At 40.4% G+C, this 22,015-nt stretch overlaps 1 protein-coding gene across 2 annotated transcripts in view; it reads right to left on the bottom strand.

Moving 5' to 3' along the window:
- Positions 1-21,403, bottom strand: part of FBXL5 (F-box and leucine rich repeat protein 5) — a 46,845-nt gene extending 25,442 nt beyond the window's left edge. Inside the window, exons 1-6 of one of the 2 annotated variants that reach the window (XM_047855030.1) lie at positions 21,234-21,403; positions 11,369-11,584; positions 7,343-7,438; positions 4,738-4,924; positions 2,179-2,361; positions 76-204 (exon numbers count right to left, since the gene is read on the bottom strand). In XM_047855030.1, coding sequence (XP_047710986.1) covers positions 76-204; positions 2,179-2,361; positions 4,738-4,924; positions 7,343-7,438; positions 11,369-11,584; positions 21,234-21,317 — 895 coding nt within the window. In that variant the 5' untranslated portion in view covers positions 21,318-21,403. The remainder of the gene's footprint in view (positions 1-75; positions 205-2,178; positions 2,362-4,737; positions 4,925-7,342; positions 7,439-11,368; positions 11,585-21,233) is intronic. The other variant, XM_047855031.1, reaches the window with a different exon arrangement.
- Positions 21,404-22,015: the final 612 nt, after the last annotated feature.

Genomic DNA, 22,015 nt, shown 5'->3' with positions numbered 1-22,015 from the left:
TAAATTCATAACTGCTGGATATAGTACGAATTACCAGAGTCGCATGGACTAACATGAACTCCCAACGTGGCTTACCAGACTCATCTACATCAGCGTCCTCATCCCACTCCTGAAAAGCACGACTTTCATCTTTTCTGTTTTTCACCCATTCCTCGTCAGGTTCGGTATCAAGTTCAGCTGCTGGACCACTATACCAGTCACCTACTCCACAAATAAGTAAGAAAACAAAGTAAGATCGCACTGGCTACCGCTGCCCAAAAAATCATCTATTTCCAATAAAAATCTCTGCACACAGAAAATACTTGAGTTCTAGGCAATGGGCCACCTATTGTTAGAAATATTCAATCATGGTTAAAATATTACACGTAAATAGTACACAAAGGATCAATTTCGGACATACTAAAAAGAATTATGAAAAATAACCATCAACAATCTTACATGCAATTTTAGAAATCATCGAAAAGAACTTAACCTTTTTCCCCTACTGTGACTTCACACTGGCACCAGTACCCTCCAAATGATGACAGCTAATAAAAGCAAGCACAGACTTTCTGCTCAGTAGTGAATAGTCGGCAGTTCATTCAGCAACAGGTAGGAACATAAAGTCGAAGGGGAAAGATTAAGGGAAAGCTAAACCATAAATTTAAAGACCCTGGAGAATACACTGCGATTAAATTATATGATTGTGAAGTGAGAGACAATGCAGAATTAACTTACTGAACTTTTAACATTATATCTAAAGTATGGTTTCTCAATCTCAACACTATTGACATTCTGCACTTGGGTAATCTTTGTTGTGCACTGGAGGGAATTTAGCAGAAAACCCTGGCCTCTACTCACTGGAGGCCAGTATAATCTCCCAAAATAAAAACAAACAAAAATGTTTCCATAGACATTTGAACATGAACCCTGGAAGGTGGTAAAATAAATTCTGATTGAGAACCATTGGAAACAAACACCATAAATAAATAAACAAACATTTTTATTGAAACTTTTTGTTTAAACATATTAAAAAAAAAAAAAGCATATTTAAGATCTGATGAACACCACAGAAGTCTTGCACAGCATTTTCACATTTGATCTTTATATCAAATAGTACCTAATTATCTTTTAACTCAAATTAGTTAACAGTTAAAAATATAACTAAACAAAAAGCATTAAATATATCCATATTTGCCTTGACTTTTCACTTAATATTTCATTTTCCTACAACTAATAGAAAAAATTATTCCACATCAAAATATTAATTCTAATCATTTGTCTACACAATACTTCAAATAGCTTTACTCAAAAAATAAATATCTAACAACAGCTATTTTAAACATGCTATACATTAATAAAAAAATAAAACTTTTAAAATTCAATTTGTAACTTAATTATAAGAGAAACACATATTTCCACGTCCAAGTCATAAATTATAAAAAACAAAAAACTTTTACATAAATTTGAGGTTAAAAGAGTCACTTAGATGAAACTTTTAATTCAATGACAGAAAAATGTATGCCATATTACTTGCATTTACTCCACGACTGCATTAAATGCTCATGAAAAGGAAATTTTCTTTAATTGTTCACACGTCAAAGTAACTTACCGCAGTGAATTAAATATGAAATTGTGATTTGTAGAATGAGGCATTACCAATCACAACAAAAACATGCTAAAGACAAAAACAGATTCAGTTACTCTGAGCCACTGCCAAGGCAGCCATAATGGTGCCTCATCTTTAAATTTTATAGAATTTATTCTATTATTTTTAAAATACTGAATCTATTTAAAGCTGTTCTGACAATGCATTAATTTCATTTTTAACTCTGAACACACTCAAAAGTAGGAGGAAGCAGCATTTAAAAAGTAGCATAACGAATATTCATGAACTCATCACCTATCTTCAACAATTATCAACATTTTACCAATTATTTAGCAACCTCTCCCCTGTTTTTTCCTAATTATTTTAGAAGAAATTGCACGCATCACATAAATCACTCACGGATACTTGAGCACTGCTAGTTTTTCAAAAGTAGTATACAAAGAACACGTGATCTAACTACGGAATCTACTTTTTGGTCAACCTCTCAGAATTTCCCTTCCTGACCTTGCTTATTAACATCTATGAATAATCATTTGAAAAAAACGGATTGAAATTATTTTTTAAACAAGCTAAAAGTCACATTTACCTACCTCTAGCCCAATGAACAGGGTAAAGATGTTTCCAAAGCGATCCAGTTTTTGCGAGCTGAGACCATTTAGTGCTTACTTGACTGCATCGACATAATTCTTGAGGATTAAGATAACTGAAAATTGACAGCATTACCTCAGGAGGAAGATGGGTTATACCTGTGGATTGCTCTGACACTTCCGCTTCTGAAATAAAAAAGAAAAACTTGAACATTAAAGGCTGTAAGGGCAAATGCAGTAAGAAGTTACAATCACATTTCTATAAATAAAGTTCAGTGCCTAAAGTCCACTCCTTCCTGCTTGCAAGATGTGGAAAGGAAATAACATGGATTAGTGGTAACATGGGGATGTTCAACTTGTTAAGAACCCGTAGGGTTAAACTATCATGGCCCAAATCATACTTCATCAGTGGGAGCTACAATCATGAACACAGAATTGACTTCCTCTTACAAAGGCATCACAGAAAAAACAATACTCACTTTGTAGCATAAGAAGCATCATTTGAAAAAGGAACCCAGCAGGTTTTACAGCTTCCAGTATAGAGTCAGCCAGATGATGAGCTCTCCAAGGCATTTTTAATGACACACACAAATCTCACAACACGTTCCACTCATCTATTAGGATTATGTCAGTATTTTCCTTGTGTTCCCTCTCTGATTTTCACATTTGATACAAGATGCCTGTGAAATCTAACTTCTATAACCACGGCTAACCTACTGTTTGTGAGCCAGTTGAGAAAACGTAAACATTTCTAATGCTGGTATACATTTATCAGGAATCTTTTGTCAGCAACTATTATAAAAAATAGTCACTGAATGTCCAATTTCCTATAAAGAATTACTTCAGTAATTTTTTAAAAAATGCAAATGAGGCGCTACAATAAAGAATACAGAATACAAAAGATTCATCATTAAAGGATTACAAAGAATTTGAGGTACTTTGTACATCTGATTTGCCCTCAAAAAGCAACTTAAATACAGAAATGCTATGATCAAATTATTTTAACCTAACCCTTTTCAAATGGCAAATATTTAATCATAATACAGCTATAATTTGCTTTGAAGGAGTGGGAAAATTAAACGTAATAAGTGTGATGCTTTTAAACCCCATGTTGTAATTACAATTAAACTAGACACAACAGGTCTTGGCTTGGTGTCTAAGGCCCAAGCTGCATTTCAAAGTGCAGCACCCAAGTTTTATGGGTTTAATTATAGGTTCACCTATAAAAACATTTTTGTTTCAACATGCATCTCACCTACTTTGTTAAATAAAGAGAAAAGGACCAATTTCAAAGAATTTTAAGCAATTTTAAAGGAATGTCATTGCTATTGCCCATGTAGAAACAGAAGAAATTTTTACTAGCCTGAGGATGCCAATTTTCCTCAATGAGGTTTTAAAAGGCAAAGCTATCAAAGATCTTTAAGAAAAATGAGGAAATAGTCTACGAATAAAAAAGGCAAACATATTTTACTTGCATTTGTCATTTGTTTTCTCAAAGTAACTGTACACAGAAAAACAATACCTCTCATTCTCACTCCTGTTTGTATTACTGGATATACGTTAAGACAATGACACATGGAAAAGGATGGAAATAAAACTATAAGCACAACTGATTTTAAAATCTGATGGAGGGGCCCTGAGTGGTTCAGTCAGTTAATTGTGCAATGCTTCATTTTGGCTCAGATCATGATCTCACTCATGAGATCGAGCCCCATATCAGGCCCCACGCTGTCAGCCTGAGATTCTCTCTCTCTTCCTCCACCCCTCCCACATGCACACACTCTCTCTCAAAAATAAACCTTAAAAAAATTTTTTTTTTTTAAAAATGATGAGAAAAACAAGGAAGGATAAAATCAGCCACTATGGTCAATGGAGCTCAGAAAGTTGGATGATACTGCAAAAGTGCTCTGTATATGGTAGCTTTCAATAATTTTGATTGGCCAAAATAGTAATTATTACTACTACTACATGAGTTCCTTTAAGAAACACTATATTATACTGCTTGTGGCCCAAATATATGGGATTTTTTTTTTTTTTTTTTTTTTTTTTTTTTTTTTTTTTTTCAGAGAAAGAGGGCCAAAGCACGAGCAGGGGAGGGGCAGAGAGAGAGGGAGACACAGAATCCCAAGCAGACTCCAGGCTCTGAGCTGTCAACAGAGCCCGATGCGGGGCTCAAACCCACAAACAGTGAGATCATGACCTGAGCTGAAGTCAGATGCTTAAGGGACTGAGCCACCCAGGTGCCCCCCCCACCCCCCCACCCCCTGCCGCCGATGCTAAATTATCATAACATCAAATTCTTAGAAACTAGTCTTCAATTAAATGTACCCTTGTAAATAAATGGTTTAAATTTATTCCTCAAACAAAATCTAAAGCTCATTATCAACAAGACACAGATGGCCTCAAAACTAAATCATTCATTATCTAAACATAGGAATCTCAGGGGCACCTGGCTGGCTCAGTCAGTAGAGCATGCAACTCTTAATCTCAGGGTCGTTAAGTCCCACATTAGGTGCGGAGTCTACTTAAAACAAAATAAAAAAATAAACGTACGAATCTCACCTTTATCTGACTTTTCATCCACAGAATATTTAAAAAACTTCTGTCGCTCCTCAGCTTGATTCCACAGGCTAAGACCTCTAAGGAGTTCCGCAGTGTCCTTCTGAGAACAGTGCTGTGCAATCACTTTCTTCTTAATATCCTTAAGCTCTTCATAGGTAAAATATTCCATTAACATTGGCTGAAAAACCTAAATAAAACAAAATATTCATAAGTAAATATGCCTAACTAGTTCTGTTTACACCTTTTTTTTAATGTTTATTTAGTTTTAAGAGAGACAGAATGCAAGCTGGGGGAGGGGCAGAGAGAGAGAGAGACACAGATCAAAAGCAGGCTCCAGGCTCTGAGCTGCCAGCACAGAGCCCAATTTGGGGCTCGGACCTGTGAACCAGGAGATCACGACCTAAGTGGAATTCGGACACTCAACCGACAGAGCCACCCAGGTGCCCCAGAGATTCCTATGTATAGATTTTTTTTTTAATGTTTATTTTTGAAAGATAGAGTATGAGCAGGGGAGGAACAGAGAGAGAGAGGGAGACACAGAATCCGAAGCAGACTCCAGGTTCTGAGTTGTCAGCACAGAGCCCGATGAAGACCTTGAACTAGTGAACCTCAAGATCACGACCTGAGCCGAAGTCAAAGGCTTAACCGACTGAGCCACCCAGGCGTCCCTATACCTTTTAAATTATTAATGGCTCGAGTGTAGTATTATGACCTCGTATTTCAAAAAAATAAAAATTTTACTTGTTGCCACCAAGTTAGGTTAGCCAAAAAAGTGTGTAAAGAGTATCACCAAAAGACCCTTCTTTCTACAGCTTCTCTAATAAATCCCATGGAATTTAAAAGCGTCAAAAGCAGAAGGTTTTCTGTACAAACACTCTTATCAGTCTCATATGGTTAGACACTTAGATCCATTAACTGCCTTCTGATACCTCAGTAACTGAACTCTACCTCAACAGGGCCTCTAAATCATGAGAAAGGTACCCAGTGTACTAAGAACCATAAAACTCAGAGGTCTACTGAGACCTTGAACTATCTATATTTCTTCTTCGAAACAGATGCTTAGTCCCAACCCCCAATTTACAGAATTAGAATCTTGAAGAAGTGAAGACAAGGCTTTTGTTTTTTAGGGCGGGAAGGGGGCAATCATTTTGATGTACATCACAGGTTAAGAAACACTATTCTAGTAACTCAGTGGCTTCAGTGGTGGTTTCGTCACAATGACTTGGGGACTTTTCAATATATCCAGGCCAGAATCTCTCACCTGATTTAATTAGTCCGGAGAGAGCTGAAAAGTAGTTTTATTTTATTTTTTTTAAACATAGATCTGATTATAAGGTGAAGCCATAAGTGAGAATGACCACAGTAACTAATTTGCAATGAAACAAGAATCCAGCTCCTCAAAATTATTTATTTTTCTATTCCTTACCCTAATCCTGATATTCACCCCACTTTAGAGAAAAAAGAGAATGGAATAATGTTTTGCTCATCCATTCAGTGATAACCCAGTATGTGTGTAGTAGGAATAAAATTGGTAAGTTTAACACTACCATTTGATTACCAAAATGTACTACAAAAAAAAGATCAGTAAAAATTCTTTAAACTTAGCATGAAAATACACAAAACATTAAAAAGTTTAAAGAATCCCCTAAAGGGGGGCGCCTGGGTGGCGCAGTCGGTTAAGCGTCCGACTTCAGCCAGGTCACGATCTCGCGGTCCGTGAGTTCGAGCCCCGCGTCAGGCTCTGGGCTGATGGCTCGGAGCCTGGAGCCTGCTTCCGATTCTGTGTCTCCTTCTCTCTCTGCCCCTCCCCCCTTCATGCTCTGTGTCTCTCTGTCTCAAAAATAAATAAACGTTAAAAAAAAAAAAATTTTAATAAAAAAAAAAAAAAAAAAAAAAGAATCCCCTAAAGGTTCTATGAAGACATTAAGGTAACATAAAAAGCTACTAACATTCAATACAATGCCATCTACATAGTAAGAAAATAAATATTAGTTGACTAATTGAATTAAATAATGGATTCAATGAGGGACACCTGGGTGGTGGCTCAGTTCACTAGTTCAAGCTCCAAGTTGGGCTCTGTGCTGACAGCTCAAGAGCCTGGAGCCTGCTTGGGATTCTGTCTGTGTCTGTCTGTCTGTCTGTCTGTCTCTCTCTCTCCCAAAAATAAACATTAAAAAAAAATTTTAAAGGTGTAGAGTAGGGGGCACCTGGGTGGCTCAGTCAGTGAAGCATCTGACTTCGAATTAGGTCATGATCTCACAGTTTGTGAGTTCAAGTCCCGCATCAGGCTCCGTGCTCAACAGCTCAGAGCCTGGGGCCTGCTTCGGATTCTGTGTCTTGCTCTCTCTCTGCCCCTCTCCTGCTTGCACTCTCTCTCTCTCAAAACTAAACATACATACATATATGCATACATACATACATACATAAAGGATTCAATGAAAAGCAACCAAGGGAACAAAATTAATGTTTTCCTTGGGGTTTTCTTCCTTTCCTAAAATGAACTGGAGGCTTATCTTCCTGTGCATTATTTTGAAGAATGAAAGGCAAAATAACATCTTAAAAATTTCATAAATCAAATTTACAAGGGAGAAAAAATTATGCTTACCTCCTCCTCCTCTTTCATGTGAGGAAGAAAATCTCTTGTAAAAGCCTCCAATCTCTCTTTCAGCTGTTTTGCATAATTTAACTGCTCACATTCATTCTAGAAACATAAAAAAAATTACATCCTATAAAAGTTTTGCTTCATTATTTACACTGTACTGATCCTAGGAAATCAGTTTAAAATGCAACATAAAACCTCAGGAAAAAGAACAGACTGACAAATAGCAAAGTGGTCTCTGTACTTTTCAAAGCATTAAAGATACCCTTAAAGGGGCACCTGGGTGGCTCAGGTGGTTAAGCATCCAACTTTGGTTCAGGCCGTGATCTCGCGTTCCGTGAGTTTGAGCCCCGTATCAGGCTCTGTGCTGACAGCTCAGAGTCTGGAGCCTGCTTCAGATTCTGTGTCTCCCTTTCTCTCTGCCCCTCCCCCACTCATGCTCAGTCTCTTTCTCTCAAAAAATAAACATCAAAAATTTAAAAAAAAAGATGTCTTTAAATTATCTTGCAAAGGAACCTTGGATTATTAGTAATGTGATCTTATACTTCTTTAAAATGTCATGAAGTTGGGCCGCCTGGGTGGCTTAGTTGGTTAAGCCTCCAACTTCAGCTCAGGTCATGATCTCATGGTTCATGGGTTTGAGCCCCAGGTCGGGCTCTGTGCTGATAGCTCAGAGCCCAGAGCCTGCTTTGGATTCTGTGTCTCCCTCTCTCTCTGCCCCCGCCCACCCCCTCACGCTTTGTCTCTCTCTTCCTTCAAAAAAAATAAACATTAAAAAAACAAAATTTTATGGGGCACCTGGGTGGCTCAGGCGGTTGGGCAGCTGACTTCGGTTCAGGTCATGATCTTGTGGTCTGTGAGTTCAAGCCCTGCATCGGGCTCCATGCTGACAGCTTGGAGCCTGGAGCCTGTTTCGAGCCTGGGGCCTGCTTTGAATTCTGTGTCTCGCTACCTCTCTGCCCCTTCCCCATTCCCACTCTGTCTCTCTCTGTCTTTCAAAAATGAATAAATGTTAAAAAAAATTTTTTTTAAATAAAAAAACAAAACTTTAAAATGTCATAAAGTCTAAAAATAGCAAGTATTTGCTCAAAACTTCTATTGACTTCTAATGTCTACATTTATATAATCTCTATGTTTCTTTTCCTAATCTACGTCTGAGCAGTTAATAAGAGTCTACTGGACTATATCACCAGAGTTCCTTCAAACTCATCTGGGGCACCCTCCACTACACGATCTACAACACCTGTTATGTTATGCTGACGGAAGACCATATCTACTTCAAAAAGTCAGGTTATCAACGTACTTCTAAGGGTAAGGGGCTCCCAACATTGTTTAGTAAATCACTCTAATTCTGGACAACAGCTAAAAAGTTCTTTCTCACATGAACTCAGATCTCATCTCCCTGTAACATCTAACACTTCTACATCAGCCCTATCAACTTAAAACATGCAGAATTTTACAGGGGTACCTGGGTAGCTCAGTCGGTTAAGCGTCTGACTTTGGCTCAGGTCATGATCTCACAGCTCGTGGGTTCGAGCCCCGTATCAGGCTTTGTGCTGACCGCTCAGAGCCTGAAGCCTGCTTCAGATTCTGTGTGTGTCTCTCTCTCTGCCCCTACCCTGCTCATGCTCTGCGTCTCTCTCTCTCTCTCTCTCTCTCTCTCTCTCTCTCTCTCTCTCTCTCTCTCTCAAAAACAAATAAACACTTAGGGGTGCCTGGGTGGCTCAGTCGGTTGGGCGTCCGAATTCAGCTCAGGTCATGATCTCACGGTCCGTGAGTTCAAGCCCTGCGTCGGGCTCTGTGCTAACGGCTCAGAGCCTGGAGCCTGCTTCAGATTCTGTGTCTCCCTCTCTCTCTCTGCCCCTCCCCTGCTCATGTTCTGTCTTTGTCTCAAAAATAAATAAAAACATTAAAAAAAATTTTTTTTTTAAATGAAACTGTATATATGTGGGAATAGGGGCTCCCAGGTGACTCAGGTTGAGAGGCCAACTCTTGATTTCAGCTCAGATCATGATCCCAGGGTTACAGGTTTGAGCCCTGTGTCAGGGGCTCCATGCTGAGCTTGGAGCTTGCTTAAAACATACTCTCCCTCTCTCTCTCTCCCTCTCTCTCTCTCTCTCTCTCTCTCTGTCTCCTCCTGCCCCTCTCCCCTGCTCACACACACACACTCTCTCTCTAAAATTAAAAAAATAATTAATTAAAATTTAAAATCTAAATAATAAAATGTGGGAATATTTTATTCCTGATGAGTGTTTTGTAGTCTCCTCCTTTTTGTACTAATTTATTCAAATGCTTCCCAATATTCCATCCAATGTCCTAATCTCTAAAGATTTTACACATTTTCCCTAAGCATGCCCAAGTGGCTTCCATTTCCACTTCACATGCTAATAATGATCAAATTTGCTTATCTAAATCAAATTACTCTTCTGTCCCCAAATCCCATCTATACCTCTTCCTATTAATAAGTGCCCACATGCACTGCAAAAGCAGTTAAAACCCAACGTGTCCAAAATGGATCTTTTTATTCCCCAAGCCTCTTCTATATTCCCTATAAAGTCAGACTCAATTCTCATTCTTACTTCTTTCTCCTTCTCCTTTCCCTTTTCCTTTGTATGTAAGCACTACATTCTATCAATTTTATGTCCTACATAATTCTCAGGTCTGTCTTCTTCCCTCTATCTCCTCTAGTCACTACTTTAGTTCAGATCGTAATCATTTTATTGAACAAGTAATACACGAACATGACATAAAAGTGAAAGAGTACAAGAGTATTCAATAAAAAGTAAATCTCCCTTCCATCACTACCCAGTACCCCACCCTCACCCCTCACCCACCTCTCCACCAAGGAGTTACAGTGTCTTCTTCTAGACACTACTACAGTATTTTTTAGAATGGTCTTGGTCTTTCTACTTCAGTCTTTTCTTTCCCTTCAACCCATCCTCCTCCCTGCTGCACAACAGTCTTTCTAGAACGCAAGTCTGTAAGTGAAAGGTGTGTGGTTGTTTGACAGAGTTGCAACTTAAATCTATGCTTCACCAAGCCAGAGGGAGATAAAAGATAAAACTTCACATTTCCACAATATGCAAATATAAGTAAAAGGAAAATCTTTCTATATCATTATCCTAAACTATACTCAAATAGGTCTAATTTTATGTCAATTAAAAATTGTCCCGTGTAACCATCCCTGCACCCTAAAATATGGAAAAAGGGAATATAGTAAATGTTATAGCTAACATTCAATTTTTAAATAAAATTTTAAATAAAAATTTATAAATAAATTTTTATAAATTAATAATTTTTAATAAAATTTTTTTAAAAGTATTCCTTCATTGTAGTAACAATCTCACCTTTAGTCACCAGTAACTGCATTCATTATAGCTTTCTTCTAAGAGTTGAGCAAATGTTACCAGAAAGTAAAAATTTTGTGGTAATTAAAATTTCAACGTACAAAAACTTTAAGACCTGTGGAGTAGCATTCACTATAAATTTTATATACAGTAATAAAGAGGTAACTAACAAAGATTCTCGTCAACCTGATAGACTCAGGCTCCTTTGAGCCCTCTTCTCAACTAGGCCTCAACCCTGAGCTCTGTCCTTGGCTCACTTAGTCTAGTTTTAGCAAAAGTCATTCTGAATCAGTTTAGCAAAAATCCCTCTACCCTTGACATTGATCATAGTCAGTATCTATCCACCCTCAATATCTCACCACCCTGATCTGCCTTCAGCAAAAATCCTCTTGAGTCAGTCTAGCCTTGATGTTTCTTCTTAGAAATTTTCCTGACCCCTGCTCTGTTCCTTGGCTATAAATCCTTAGATATCCTATTCACAGTTGAGCCCAATCTCTCTCCCCTACTGCAAAACCCCAATGAAGGAATCCCTTGAATAAAGTCTTCCTTACTGTCTTTAACAGTGTGAGAATATTTTTTTTCTGTAACATAACATCATTTACTATAAAATGCTAATAGGTTTTGCTAATGACATACTAGTAAGGACACAAGCTTTGACAGTTAAATACTCATTTTTGCAACTCACCTTAACATTCTTCAGTCCCTTTTCAAAGAGGCTAAGCATCTCAGAGAGTTTATTGTCAGAATGTACGTTATAAATGGTCTGGCTGCGTTGTTGAAGCAAACCGATAATGTATTCATTTTCGATCTGCTCATGCATTTTGAACTCCTTAAAAGTAGCATACAAAGACTGCAGAAGAGCACGGAAATCATTGTTGTTGGAAAAGTTCGTTTTAGAAAGCTGAAGAAACATTTTAAAAAGAAAGGCATAATAAATATATGTAAATACACACCAATAAAAAATATTCAAATACACTCCTATTCAGTTTTGTACACAGCAAAATACCTCCCTTACACTTATTTGTTCAAGTACACATAAAGGAAATTCATAAATTGACAAATTATCATGGTATAATAAAAAGTACACTAGGGTCAGAAAGAAAATGGTCTGCATTCTGAAGAGCTTGATGATACAGGAAACTGATTCATAAGCCAAAAAATCACATAGTTTCTTTAAATAAAAGGGATTAGACCAGACTCCCTCCAAACCTAAGATTCTGTTATTCTACACATATACTAAATACAGATACTCCATAAAGTTATATGAAATTTTTAAATAGTTGTTAGGATAATATGATAAGTACTTTTTTCTTTGTTCAAAATGTTCTTTATGCTATTATACTACTTTTACAATGTAAAAGTTTAAAAATACTCTATTATAGTTTGTTTAAACTTTAATATCAAGATGAGTCTGATCTGTTCCAGAAATAATTATAAAATATTGAGCTATCAGAATATTATTAGGGGCGCACCTGGGTGGCTCAGTCGGTTAAGTGTCCGACTCTTGACGTCAGCTCATGATTTCACAGTCTGGTTTGTGGGATCGAGCCCTGCATCAGGCTCTGCGCTAACAGCATGGAACCTGCTTGGGACTCTCTCTCTCTCTCTCTCCCCCCTCCTCTCCCCTGCTCCTGTTTGCTCTCTCCCTCCCTTGAAATAAATAAATAAACTTAAAAAAAAATTAGATGATTTTAGGGGAACTAGTTTTTGTTTTTTAAGAAAAACAGAATAAACACTTAGCAGCTCAGATAAGAAATCATGTATTTTTCTGAGGTAAAGGCACTGCAATGGTACAACATGGAAACCTAGCACGTCACGGCACGAGAAAGTAAATGCACTTGAAGGAAAGGCACAAATCAATCACAAAATAAAGAAATACATACACTGTCATTTTCTTTAATTCTACTATTCAACCAAAGAAAATAACTATTCAGAAGTAATTTTAATTTTTTACACTGAATGGCAAATTAAATTCTCATGTTTAAATGTATAATCTTATCAAGAAACCTGATTCAAATTAAAGCTCAAAATAATATACAAACCCTCCATTGCCATATTAACTCTACTTTCTATTGTATCAACTCTAGTTTCAAAGTCCATTTTAAGAGGGAAAACCTGATTAGGTTAAAAACACAGACAGTGAATGGAGGGGAAGAAGCTACTGACACCACACTTCCTAGACTTGGTTGGTCAAGTCTGACCCAGTATTCCTAAAATGGAGCAGACCCTAAGCTGTCTCAATTGCCTGTTCTCAACAGGAGTAGTAGGCTTATGACAAAGCACCAGAAAAGATGGTAAACACCTAAAGCAGAACTATTCCACTACACATAGAATTAACTAAGCAGCTTATGTAAAACTTATGTGTATTAGGTATCAAGTCATTTATAGGAAACCACAACACAGTCTCTACGGATCAGATCCTACGTCTACCATTTATTTAAATGTGTAACCCTGGGTTAAGTTACTTTACTCCTTGCAATGTCTTAGTTTCTTCTTGATGTTAAATGAGAATAACAACATCTGTAGTTCACATGGTAGCTATGAAATTAAAATGAACTGGTGCTTAATAAATGCTAGCTCTAGTCATTTTGAAAATTAATCATTCGCTTTTATAAATTCATGCTTTTTTTTTTTTTTTTTTTTTTACTCAATTCAAATAGTTACTGGGCAGCTGTTAAGAGCTAGGCATTGTTCCTGTACTCGAGAGAGGAACATCATGAACAAAATAGACATCTCTGCCTTTATGGAGCTTCTAGTCCAGTGAAGGGAAATAACATAAGGAACAGTAGCCACAATAAGTAAGTAAATTATCGAGAAACTTTTTCTGGTAAGGGCCAGATAATAAATATTTTAGGTTCTACAGGGCATACTCTGTAGCAACTATTTAATTTAGCTGCTGTAGCATTAAAGCAGTCATACGAATGAATGTGGCTATGTTCCAATAAAACTTTATTTATGGATGGAGAAATCTGAATCTCATACAATTTTCACATGTCAAAATATTATTCTTTTGATTTTCTCCAACTGTTTAAAAATGTAAAAACCATTCGTAGCTCCTGAGTCACACAAAAACAAGAGGCAGAACAGATCTGGTTATACTAATGTTGATTTTATCCTAAGAAATGCTACACAAGATCACAACAAAATTCACCAGTGGCTAGTCTTAGCAAATACTATCATGGGTCATTTAAAAAAATTAAAAATAGGGGCACCAGGGTGGCTCAGTCAGTTGAGTGTCCGACTTCAGCTCAGGTCATGCTCTCACGGTTCATGAGTCCGAGCCCCACATCAGGCTCTGTGCTGACAGTTCAGAGCCTGGATGGAGCCTGCTTCGGATTCTGTGTCTCCCTCTCTCTCTGCCCCACCCCTGCTTGTGCTGCCTCTTTCAAAAATGAATAAACATAAAAAATGTTTTTTAATTAAAAATAAGTCTTAGAAATAACAGATAAATCTTAAAACACACTATTGCTATACAATTTTTAAGAAACAAAAACCAAAGCATGGCAAAAAAAAATAAATAATGCCCTCACATGACTTAAGGAAAATAACATCTTAAAAGACATGCAGGAAATTCTGCATACATTCTCACTGGACTATTAGGAAATCTTTCAGATTTAACAACAAGCTAAAATAAAAACCAGGTCCATACTACAGACTGAGAACCCAATGAGATCCATGAAAGGACTCTACGTGATTCATAGAGTCAATCCAGCTTAGTGGCTGCAAGTGCGAGTCTGGAGCCAGACTGCAAAGAAAGGAATCCATCTCTGCCACAAGTCACTAAATGGCTCTCTACCTCAGTTTCTTCATCTGTAACCTAAGGCTAATAATATTAACTACCTCATAGAGCTCTTGTTATAATTTAATAATACATCCAAAGAACACAAAATTAATATAAATAAGCCCTGCTTGGGTTTTTCTGTTATTTTTATAGTTAGCCCAAATAAAACTATCATTAGAAGTCCTTATGCTACCCAAATCACTTCATTTCCACTTGAAATGAGCAATTGTTTTAGCCTGGTACTAAAGTCCGTAAATTTTGCAGCTAAAAAGATAACCAGAATGCATACAATTTAACTTTTAAAAAATCGGCTTATAGGAATTTTTAAAATTTAGCTTGCCTCTGCAAAGTTACTCAAACACACAAACTTGATTGAGACAAAAAACCTAGAAACTAGTAATATCTGGGACATATTGAGGCCTATGATGCACTATATACTAAGTGCTGTTTGTTTGTTTAATGTTTACGTATTTATTTTAAGAGAGCTGCCAGCACAGAGCCCAATGCAGGACTCGAACCCACAAACCATCGTATCATGACCTGAGCCGAAACCAAGAGCTGGACACTTAACTGACTGAGCCACTCAAGTGCCCCTAAAGTAAGTATTTTTAGATAAAGTAGGTATTATAATTCCCATTTCATAGATGAAAACCCTGAGGCTCAGAAAAAATAACTTGCCCAAAACCATACAACTAGTAGACAACAAAACAGAGATCAAACCTCTATGATTCTAAATCTTATGTTCTTTCTGCAACATAGAATATTGGTTCCAATCATAAAGCTATCTTTCCACATCCAACAAAGAGAGTGAACTGTCAGAACCTTGCTCTAAAGCACTAGTTCTCACCAAAGGTCAATTCTACCCTCCAGGAACTAATGTGCAAGGACATTTTTGGTTGTTAACCACTGCAGAAGTGTTACTGACATCTAGTGGGTAAAAAGCCAGGGATCCAGCTAAACAGTCACAAGAAAGAATCATCCATCTAGCCCAAAGTGTCAACAGTGCTGTGGTTGAGAAATGCTACTCTAAAGAAGTGTTTTTCAAACACATTCAACCGTGACCTTTAGTCTGAAATACAGTGCAACCTACACACACACACATCACAAACACTTCAAACAAATTTCAGGAAACAATTATTTCCCTCTCTACCCTGTGATGTACTCCAATATATACTTTTCCATTTCATTTTTTAAAGTCTTTTGTATCCCATGAAACTGATTCCATGACCCACTAATGGGACTATAGAACACACTAGGAAAAACACTGCTACAACAGGATATAAAATTTCTTAAATGACCTATAAACTTGTATACCTTGATGCCTGGCAAACTCAACCCCATAAACCTATATAGAACAGGATACACATAGTCAACAAATAGTAACAACCCAGTAACATGGTATCTCTCATATTTAAAAGGATTTGTAACTGGCTTTCTGTCTCAGACACTCTACAACTTAAAATCTTAAAACCTGGCTTCAAAGGGACTCAAAAAGTTGTGTCACTTAAAGACTAGATTAAGTTCTAGTCTTATATATGTATGTGTGTGTGTGTGTGTGTGTGTGTGTGTGTGTGTAATAGTACAATAAAAACCCAAACATTATTGCTTCAAATAAATTTTTACTTTTTATCTACTCAGCCAGACAATGCTATGATTCAATCAATGGAGATTTATACTCAATTAAAAAAACCTTAACTATATTATGGACTAACTGTATGAAAAAAAACTATGGCCCACAGGTGAAATGTTTGCAGAAAATCATGCAACAGGTAATAAGTAACAAAATCAATAAGGTAATACAAAAAAACGTGGGCTTCAGAAGGAGGGAAAAATCCTATGATTAAAATTCTGTCTCTCCTAGTTACTAGTTGAGTGGGTTGGGTAAATTACTAAACTAAGTCTGTTTCCTCATCTTTAAATAACAGATAATACCTGTATCACGAGGCTCTTGTAAGGATTAAAAGAAATAATGTATGCATGTAGTAGGAACTCATTAAATTCCCCTTTCCTTCACTTTCTAGCTCTCAATTCAATATTCCCTCTAATAAACCAATGTCCCCAAAGCAGTCAGTAACAGCTTTTACAGGTATGCAGAGAAAAACAAAGAAACTATATTCTTCATAAAGCTGCATCCAATTTTTTAAAATAATCTATTCAAGTTATTAGTTTATTTCCCTCTTAGGGCTTCAGTTACAAAATGTCCTTTGTTTATAAATTGATAAAGTAAATAGCACTTTTAATATCCTTACCTGAAAAACCTGGGCACTCCATAAAGCCCCCACCACTTGAATCTTTTATAACTGGCTTATGTGTAAGTCTGGGAATCTCTGTATTATGCACATCCTTAGAACCACCACCTACTTTGTTCTCAGCACTCAGTTCAAAGAGACTGAGACCACTCCTGAAACTTTAATGCACAGCGGACCATATACTTCCCTTGGCTCCCACTGTACCACATCTGGATTTCCGCCTTAGCACAAATGTTAGATAGTAAACTCCTTAAGAACAGGAATCACACCTTATATCACCAATGCAAGCTACTGACACAACACAGGGCCAACAGACAGTAGAGACTCCAGACTGACTGGCAGAATTAATGTTAAATTTTGAGGACTAGAGGAAAGACTGAGGAATCGGCGTAAACTGGAAAAAGGATGTCATCCAATGAAACGTTCACTAAAATCCTCCCAATCTGGAAGATGAGTGAATTAGCAAAAAAGATTTCATAACAGACTGTTACCCAAAAAGATTTTTCAGAAACTACTATGGTTTCATACAAATTAAATCATGATATAAATAGAAATCATGATCCTGGGGCACCTAGGTGCCTCAGCTGGTTAAGCCTCCAACTCCCGATCTCAGCTCAGGTCATGATCTCATTGTTCGTGGGTTCAGTGGGGAGTCTGTTTGGAAAGCTCTCTCCCTCTCTCTCTGCCCCTACCCAACTCATGTTCGCTAGCTCACTCTCTGTCAAAATAAACACACTTAAAAACAATTAAATTTAAAAAAAGAAAAGAAAAGAAATCATGATCCTGACTTGGGTTTCCATCTAGATCTGTAACTAACTGCTCATGTGAACTGGGTCTAGCTAATCTAGGCCTACAAGTCCCCACCTATAAAACAGGAATAACCCTTCCTTTACTTACTTCAAAGGACTGTTGTCCAGATAACAGTGAAAAAAACTTTCCATGAAACCTTATATAAATTTAAGAGGAAATCCAAGAGCAAAGAATTATATTAGGTATTACACAGCAATATTTAAAATGGCCTATAACTTCAGAGTATGTTATTCTAAGTAAACTATAGTCTAAGTATATAAATGATTGAGTTGATGCTAATAAATACACAGATGCTTCTAAAGTATATTGTACTTGAAAAGTTTGATACTGGAAATAAAACTGACTTCTTTTATAATTACTGTGCATTCAGAATCAACATTAGAATACAGTGAAATAATATATCTTGTACCTTTTTAGTTTGAGTACAAAAACTAGTTCTCATTTTGTAAAGTTTTACTGCTGGCTATTTGAATATCCGTGGTCTTTACCACCAAACAATGGTGAAGGCAAAACTTGAGATGATAAATGAATAAAAAAAAAAAAAAAAATTAGGGGCACCTGGGTGGCTCAGTCGGTTAAGCGGCTGACTTCGGCCCAGGTCATGATCTCGCCGCCCGTGAGTTCGAGCCCCGCATCGGGCTCTGTGCTGACAGCTCAGAGCCTGGAGCCTGCTTCCGATTCTGTGTCTCCCCTCTCTCTGCCCCTCCCTCACTTGCACTCTGTCTCTGTCTCTCAAAAATAAACATTTAAAAAAATTTTTTTTCTTAAATTAGTCCTTTAAGATTATTCAGCCATCATAAAACACTCACCTCTCCACCCTGGCTCCCAAAGGACATCGTAGGAGATTTCCACTAGCTATTAGTATCAAGAAGAAATCTGGATATAGAATTCCTATAGTTTTTTTCTCCCTAAATCACCTTGATCTGTGATCCACAGTTTGGAAAACCGGACTTTTAATCTCCTTGATGAATATCTACAACAATCTCATTAACTACATCTAATTAAGAATTAGTGATAATTTTGACTTATGCTATGTCAAGTTGAAAATGCTTTCTTAATTACTGCAAAAGGAAACATTTAAGTACTGAAAAGAATCTCATTTGACTCAGGTATTTTTTGTTAATGAATTTACTTATCTTGAGAGAGACAGACTGAGAGAGGTGGAGCAGGGGAGGGGGAGGGGCAGGAGAGAGGGAGAGAGAATCCCAAGCAGGCTCCGTGCCTTCAGCCCCAAGCCTGACACAGGGCTCCAACTCATGTACAGTGAGATCATGGCCTGAGCTGAAACCAAGAGTCAGGTGCTCAACAGATTGGGCCACCCAGGCGCCCCATACCCAAGTATTGGTTTTTAAAATGGCACTGTAAGGGGTGCCTGGATGGCTCAGTCGGTTAAGCATCTGACTTTGGCTCAGGTCATGATCTTGTGGTCTGTGAGTTCAAGCCCTGAGTCGGGCTCTGTGTTAACGGCTCAGAGCCCGGAGCCTGCTTCAGATTCTGGGTCTCCCTCTGTCTGTGCCCCTTCCCTGCTTGCACTCTGTCTCTCTCTCTGTCAAAAATAAATAAGGATTTTAAAAAAAATTTTTTTTAATGACACTGTATACGGGACGCCTGGGTGGCTCAGTGGGTTAAGGATCCGACTTTGGCTCAGGTCATGATCTCTGTGAGTTCCAGCCCCGCGTCGGGCTCTGTGCTGACAGCTCAGACCCGGCCCGCTTTGGATTCTGGGTCTCCCTCTCTCTCTGCCCCTCCCCTGCTCACGCTCTGTCAAAATAATAAATAAACATTAAAAAAAAAAAATTTTAATGGCACTGTATAAGGCTGGTTAGTCTATCACGTAACTAAATAAAACTGTGACTCTTAACTACCACGGGAAAGTCACAACCGCCTGGCGAAAACCACAAACACGCTGGGAAAGTGTACACGTGCGCAAAAATTTCCGTAACAATTTCAAGCCATTTCAAGCCATCTCCAGGCTGACCTGCAGAGAAGACCTCATATTCCTGAAGTCCTCACCAACTTTCCCTTTTCAATTTTGAGAAAGTAAAAAAAAAAAAAAAACAAAAAAACAAAAAACCTTTTTTTTTTTTTTTTTTTAATTTCCTGCAATTCGTGACCACTGTCGGAATAACTAAGTTGAAAGCCCAGAGGAGGTAAAAACGCTGCAGCGATCTAACTGAAACACTTCAGGGTCGGGCAGCCTAATGGATGGCTTAACCCGCTCCTTTCGCTTCTTCGGGGTAAACGGTTCTCACCCTTGGCTGCACTGCGAGCTGGACTCACCGGGGGAGCTTCAAATTGTTCATACTTGATGCCAGGGTCACTCCCGAATTTTCAGTGCTTTGGGCACTGAATTTGGATTTTTAACAGCCTTCGGGCGGGGGGGGGGGGGGGGGGCGATTCTAATCAGCTACCAAGGTTGAGAAGCACTGTTCTGGCCCGTCCTGTTTAAGCCTATACCCAATCGGGTTATTTTTTAATTTCCAAAATGGAAGGAGGAAAAGGGTGGTTGCGAGTGCGTTTTTAATTGCTGGTTTTTAACGTGGCTTCGCCCTGAGCCCTCTGGGCATCCTCCAACCACCTCACTGGGCTCTCACAACCCCTCTTTTCCCTCAACAGGGCTTTTGCTTAGTGCTGTGGAAGTTCTGAAAATTCACAAAAGCTGACTTCTGGGCTTCAACAAGAGTTGTTGAAATGCTTTTCATCTGGTTCATTGCTACACGAAAACGGGCCTGCCCGAAGTTTCCAGCACCTATGTGGACATAGGTGGCCCTTCTTTCCCCCAACGTGACACTGACAAAAATGTGGGCGCTTGATACTGCTTTAAAACCCCTAGCAGAAGGCCCTGAGCCATCTCCAGAAAAGTGCTTTTTCAGCTAATGCTGCACCAATCAAGAGTCCAAAAAGGTTCGCACAGTCAAACCAACTTTTTCCGAGGCCCGTTTCACTGGAGCCCACGTTAAGAATTCCAACAGAGAGTAGCGGTCGTATCACACGATCCACGCCGAGGAAATGCTCCGGGACAATAAAAGTTGCAAGGAGAAAGAGAACTCTAAACCAAGAGCGAAGCGTCTCCCCATCCTAGACCAGGAAACCTGGGGTTTCTCCCAAATCAAGCCAGGGAACGGCCGGGGGGCGTAAGATGAGCAGGGGGGGTGGCTGGGAGAAGCTGCCCCTCGAGCCAGGAAGCGAGCGAGAGGTTCCGAAGGATGGATGGGTGGGTGGCGTCTGCAAACAGACCCGGGGGCCCCCAAACCGGCCGGGAGCAGGATGAGGGGCGGCGGCGATGGGGGCGGCGGGGGACAGCTGCAGAAACGGCCGGCCCCAGGCGGACAGGAAGCCCAGCGCAGGTGGCCGGCCCGGGGTCCCCGAAGGTCGGTGGGGCGCGGAGGGGCCCCTCTCCCCAAGGGGGCGGGGGCGGGAGACTCGGCACGGCCGCAGGCAGCGGGCCCGCCCGGCCAGGGGTGCGCAGCCAGGCAGGGGCCGCGCCGCGGGCCCCGAGGGCACGTCCGAGGCCGCCGGCCGGGCGGGGGCGCGGGCTCCCCGCCGAGGGTGCGGGGGAGCGAGCGCGGCGCTGACAGCTGCGCAGGCGGCAAGCCGCGCGGCGCGGCCCCGGGGGCCACGGGCGCGGCGCAGGCCAGGCCGCCCGGGGACCGGCCCGCTCCTCCTCGCGGCCCGCGCTGCCCGGAGCAAGAGACCCCGCACACCGTTACCTTGTCGCAGTAGAGCCCCACCAGCTGCTTCATCCGCCAGTGCGGGGCGGTGAAGACGTCCACTTCTTCGGGGAAGGGCGCCATCGCCACTGCCTCAGCCTCTGCCTCAGCAGCCGCGGCCGCCGCCTCTCCATAGACACCCTCGCCGCGGGGCAGAGGCGGCGCGCCCCCCTGCGCATGCGCCCGCCCCGTCGGCGCGCGCGCCCGGCCTACTCGGCCGGCCGGGACGCGGGGACGCGCGGGCCGCCGCCATGCGGTCCCCGGGGCCCACGTGACCAGGCGCGCGGCGGCGGCGGCGGCGGCGGTAGCGGCGGTAGCGGCTGGAGCTCTCTCTTACCTGCTGGGTTCTTTTCGTGCTTGTCTCCTTCGCTTGCTGAGGAGAGAAACCCAAGTCTTTACCCTATTTGTTTCGCAACATAAAACACATTATCCGAAGGCAGGGGGTGTCGTCTTGGAGGCCCTCTCAGCGCTGCCGCTACGCCCACCAGGCCTTGAGGCCGAGGCCGCCGAGCACAATGGCCGCGCTCGGGCCGGGAGCTGCGCCTGGGCGCCGCGGGCCGTGACGCCCATTCGCCCGGGTGGCTGTTCTGGGCGCCACTGGGCCCTCCTAGGCCGCCCTTTGCCTCCCTGCCATGCCCAGGTGGCGGGCTCGACCTCCCTGCCCGCTGGTCAAAGGCCCCGGCTAATGGGTGGCCCAGGACCGGGGTTCCAAGAACTTAGGACCCACAGGGAAACGGTGCCGCGTGAACCGACTGGACACTGGCTGCCTCTCCGCTCGGGGC

Source organism: Prionailurus viverrinus, chromosome B1, assembly GCF_022837055.1.
Source record: "Prionailurus viverrinus isolate Anna chromosome B1, UM_Priviv_1.0, whole genome shotgun sequence".
NCBI classification, from domain to species: Eukaryota; Metazoa; Chordata; class Mammalia; order Carnivora; family Felidae; genus Prionailurus; species Prionailurus viverrinus.
Note: the sequence above shows the minus strand (reverse complement) of the source record. Positions and strands in the feature narration are given on the sequence as shown.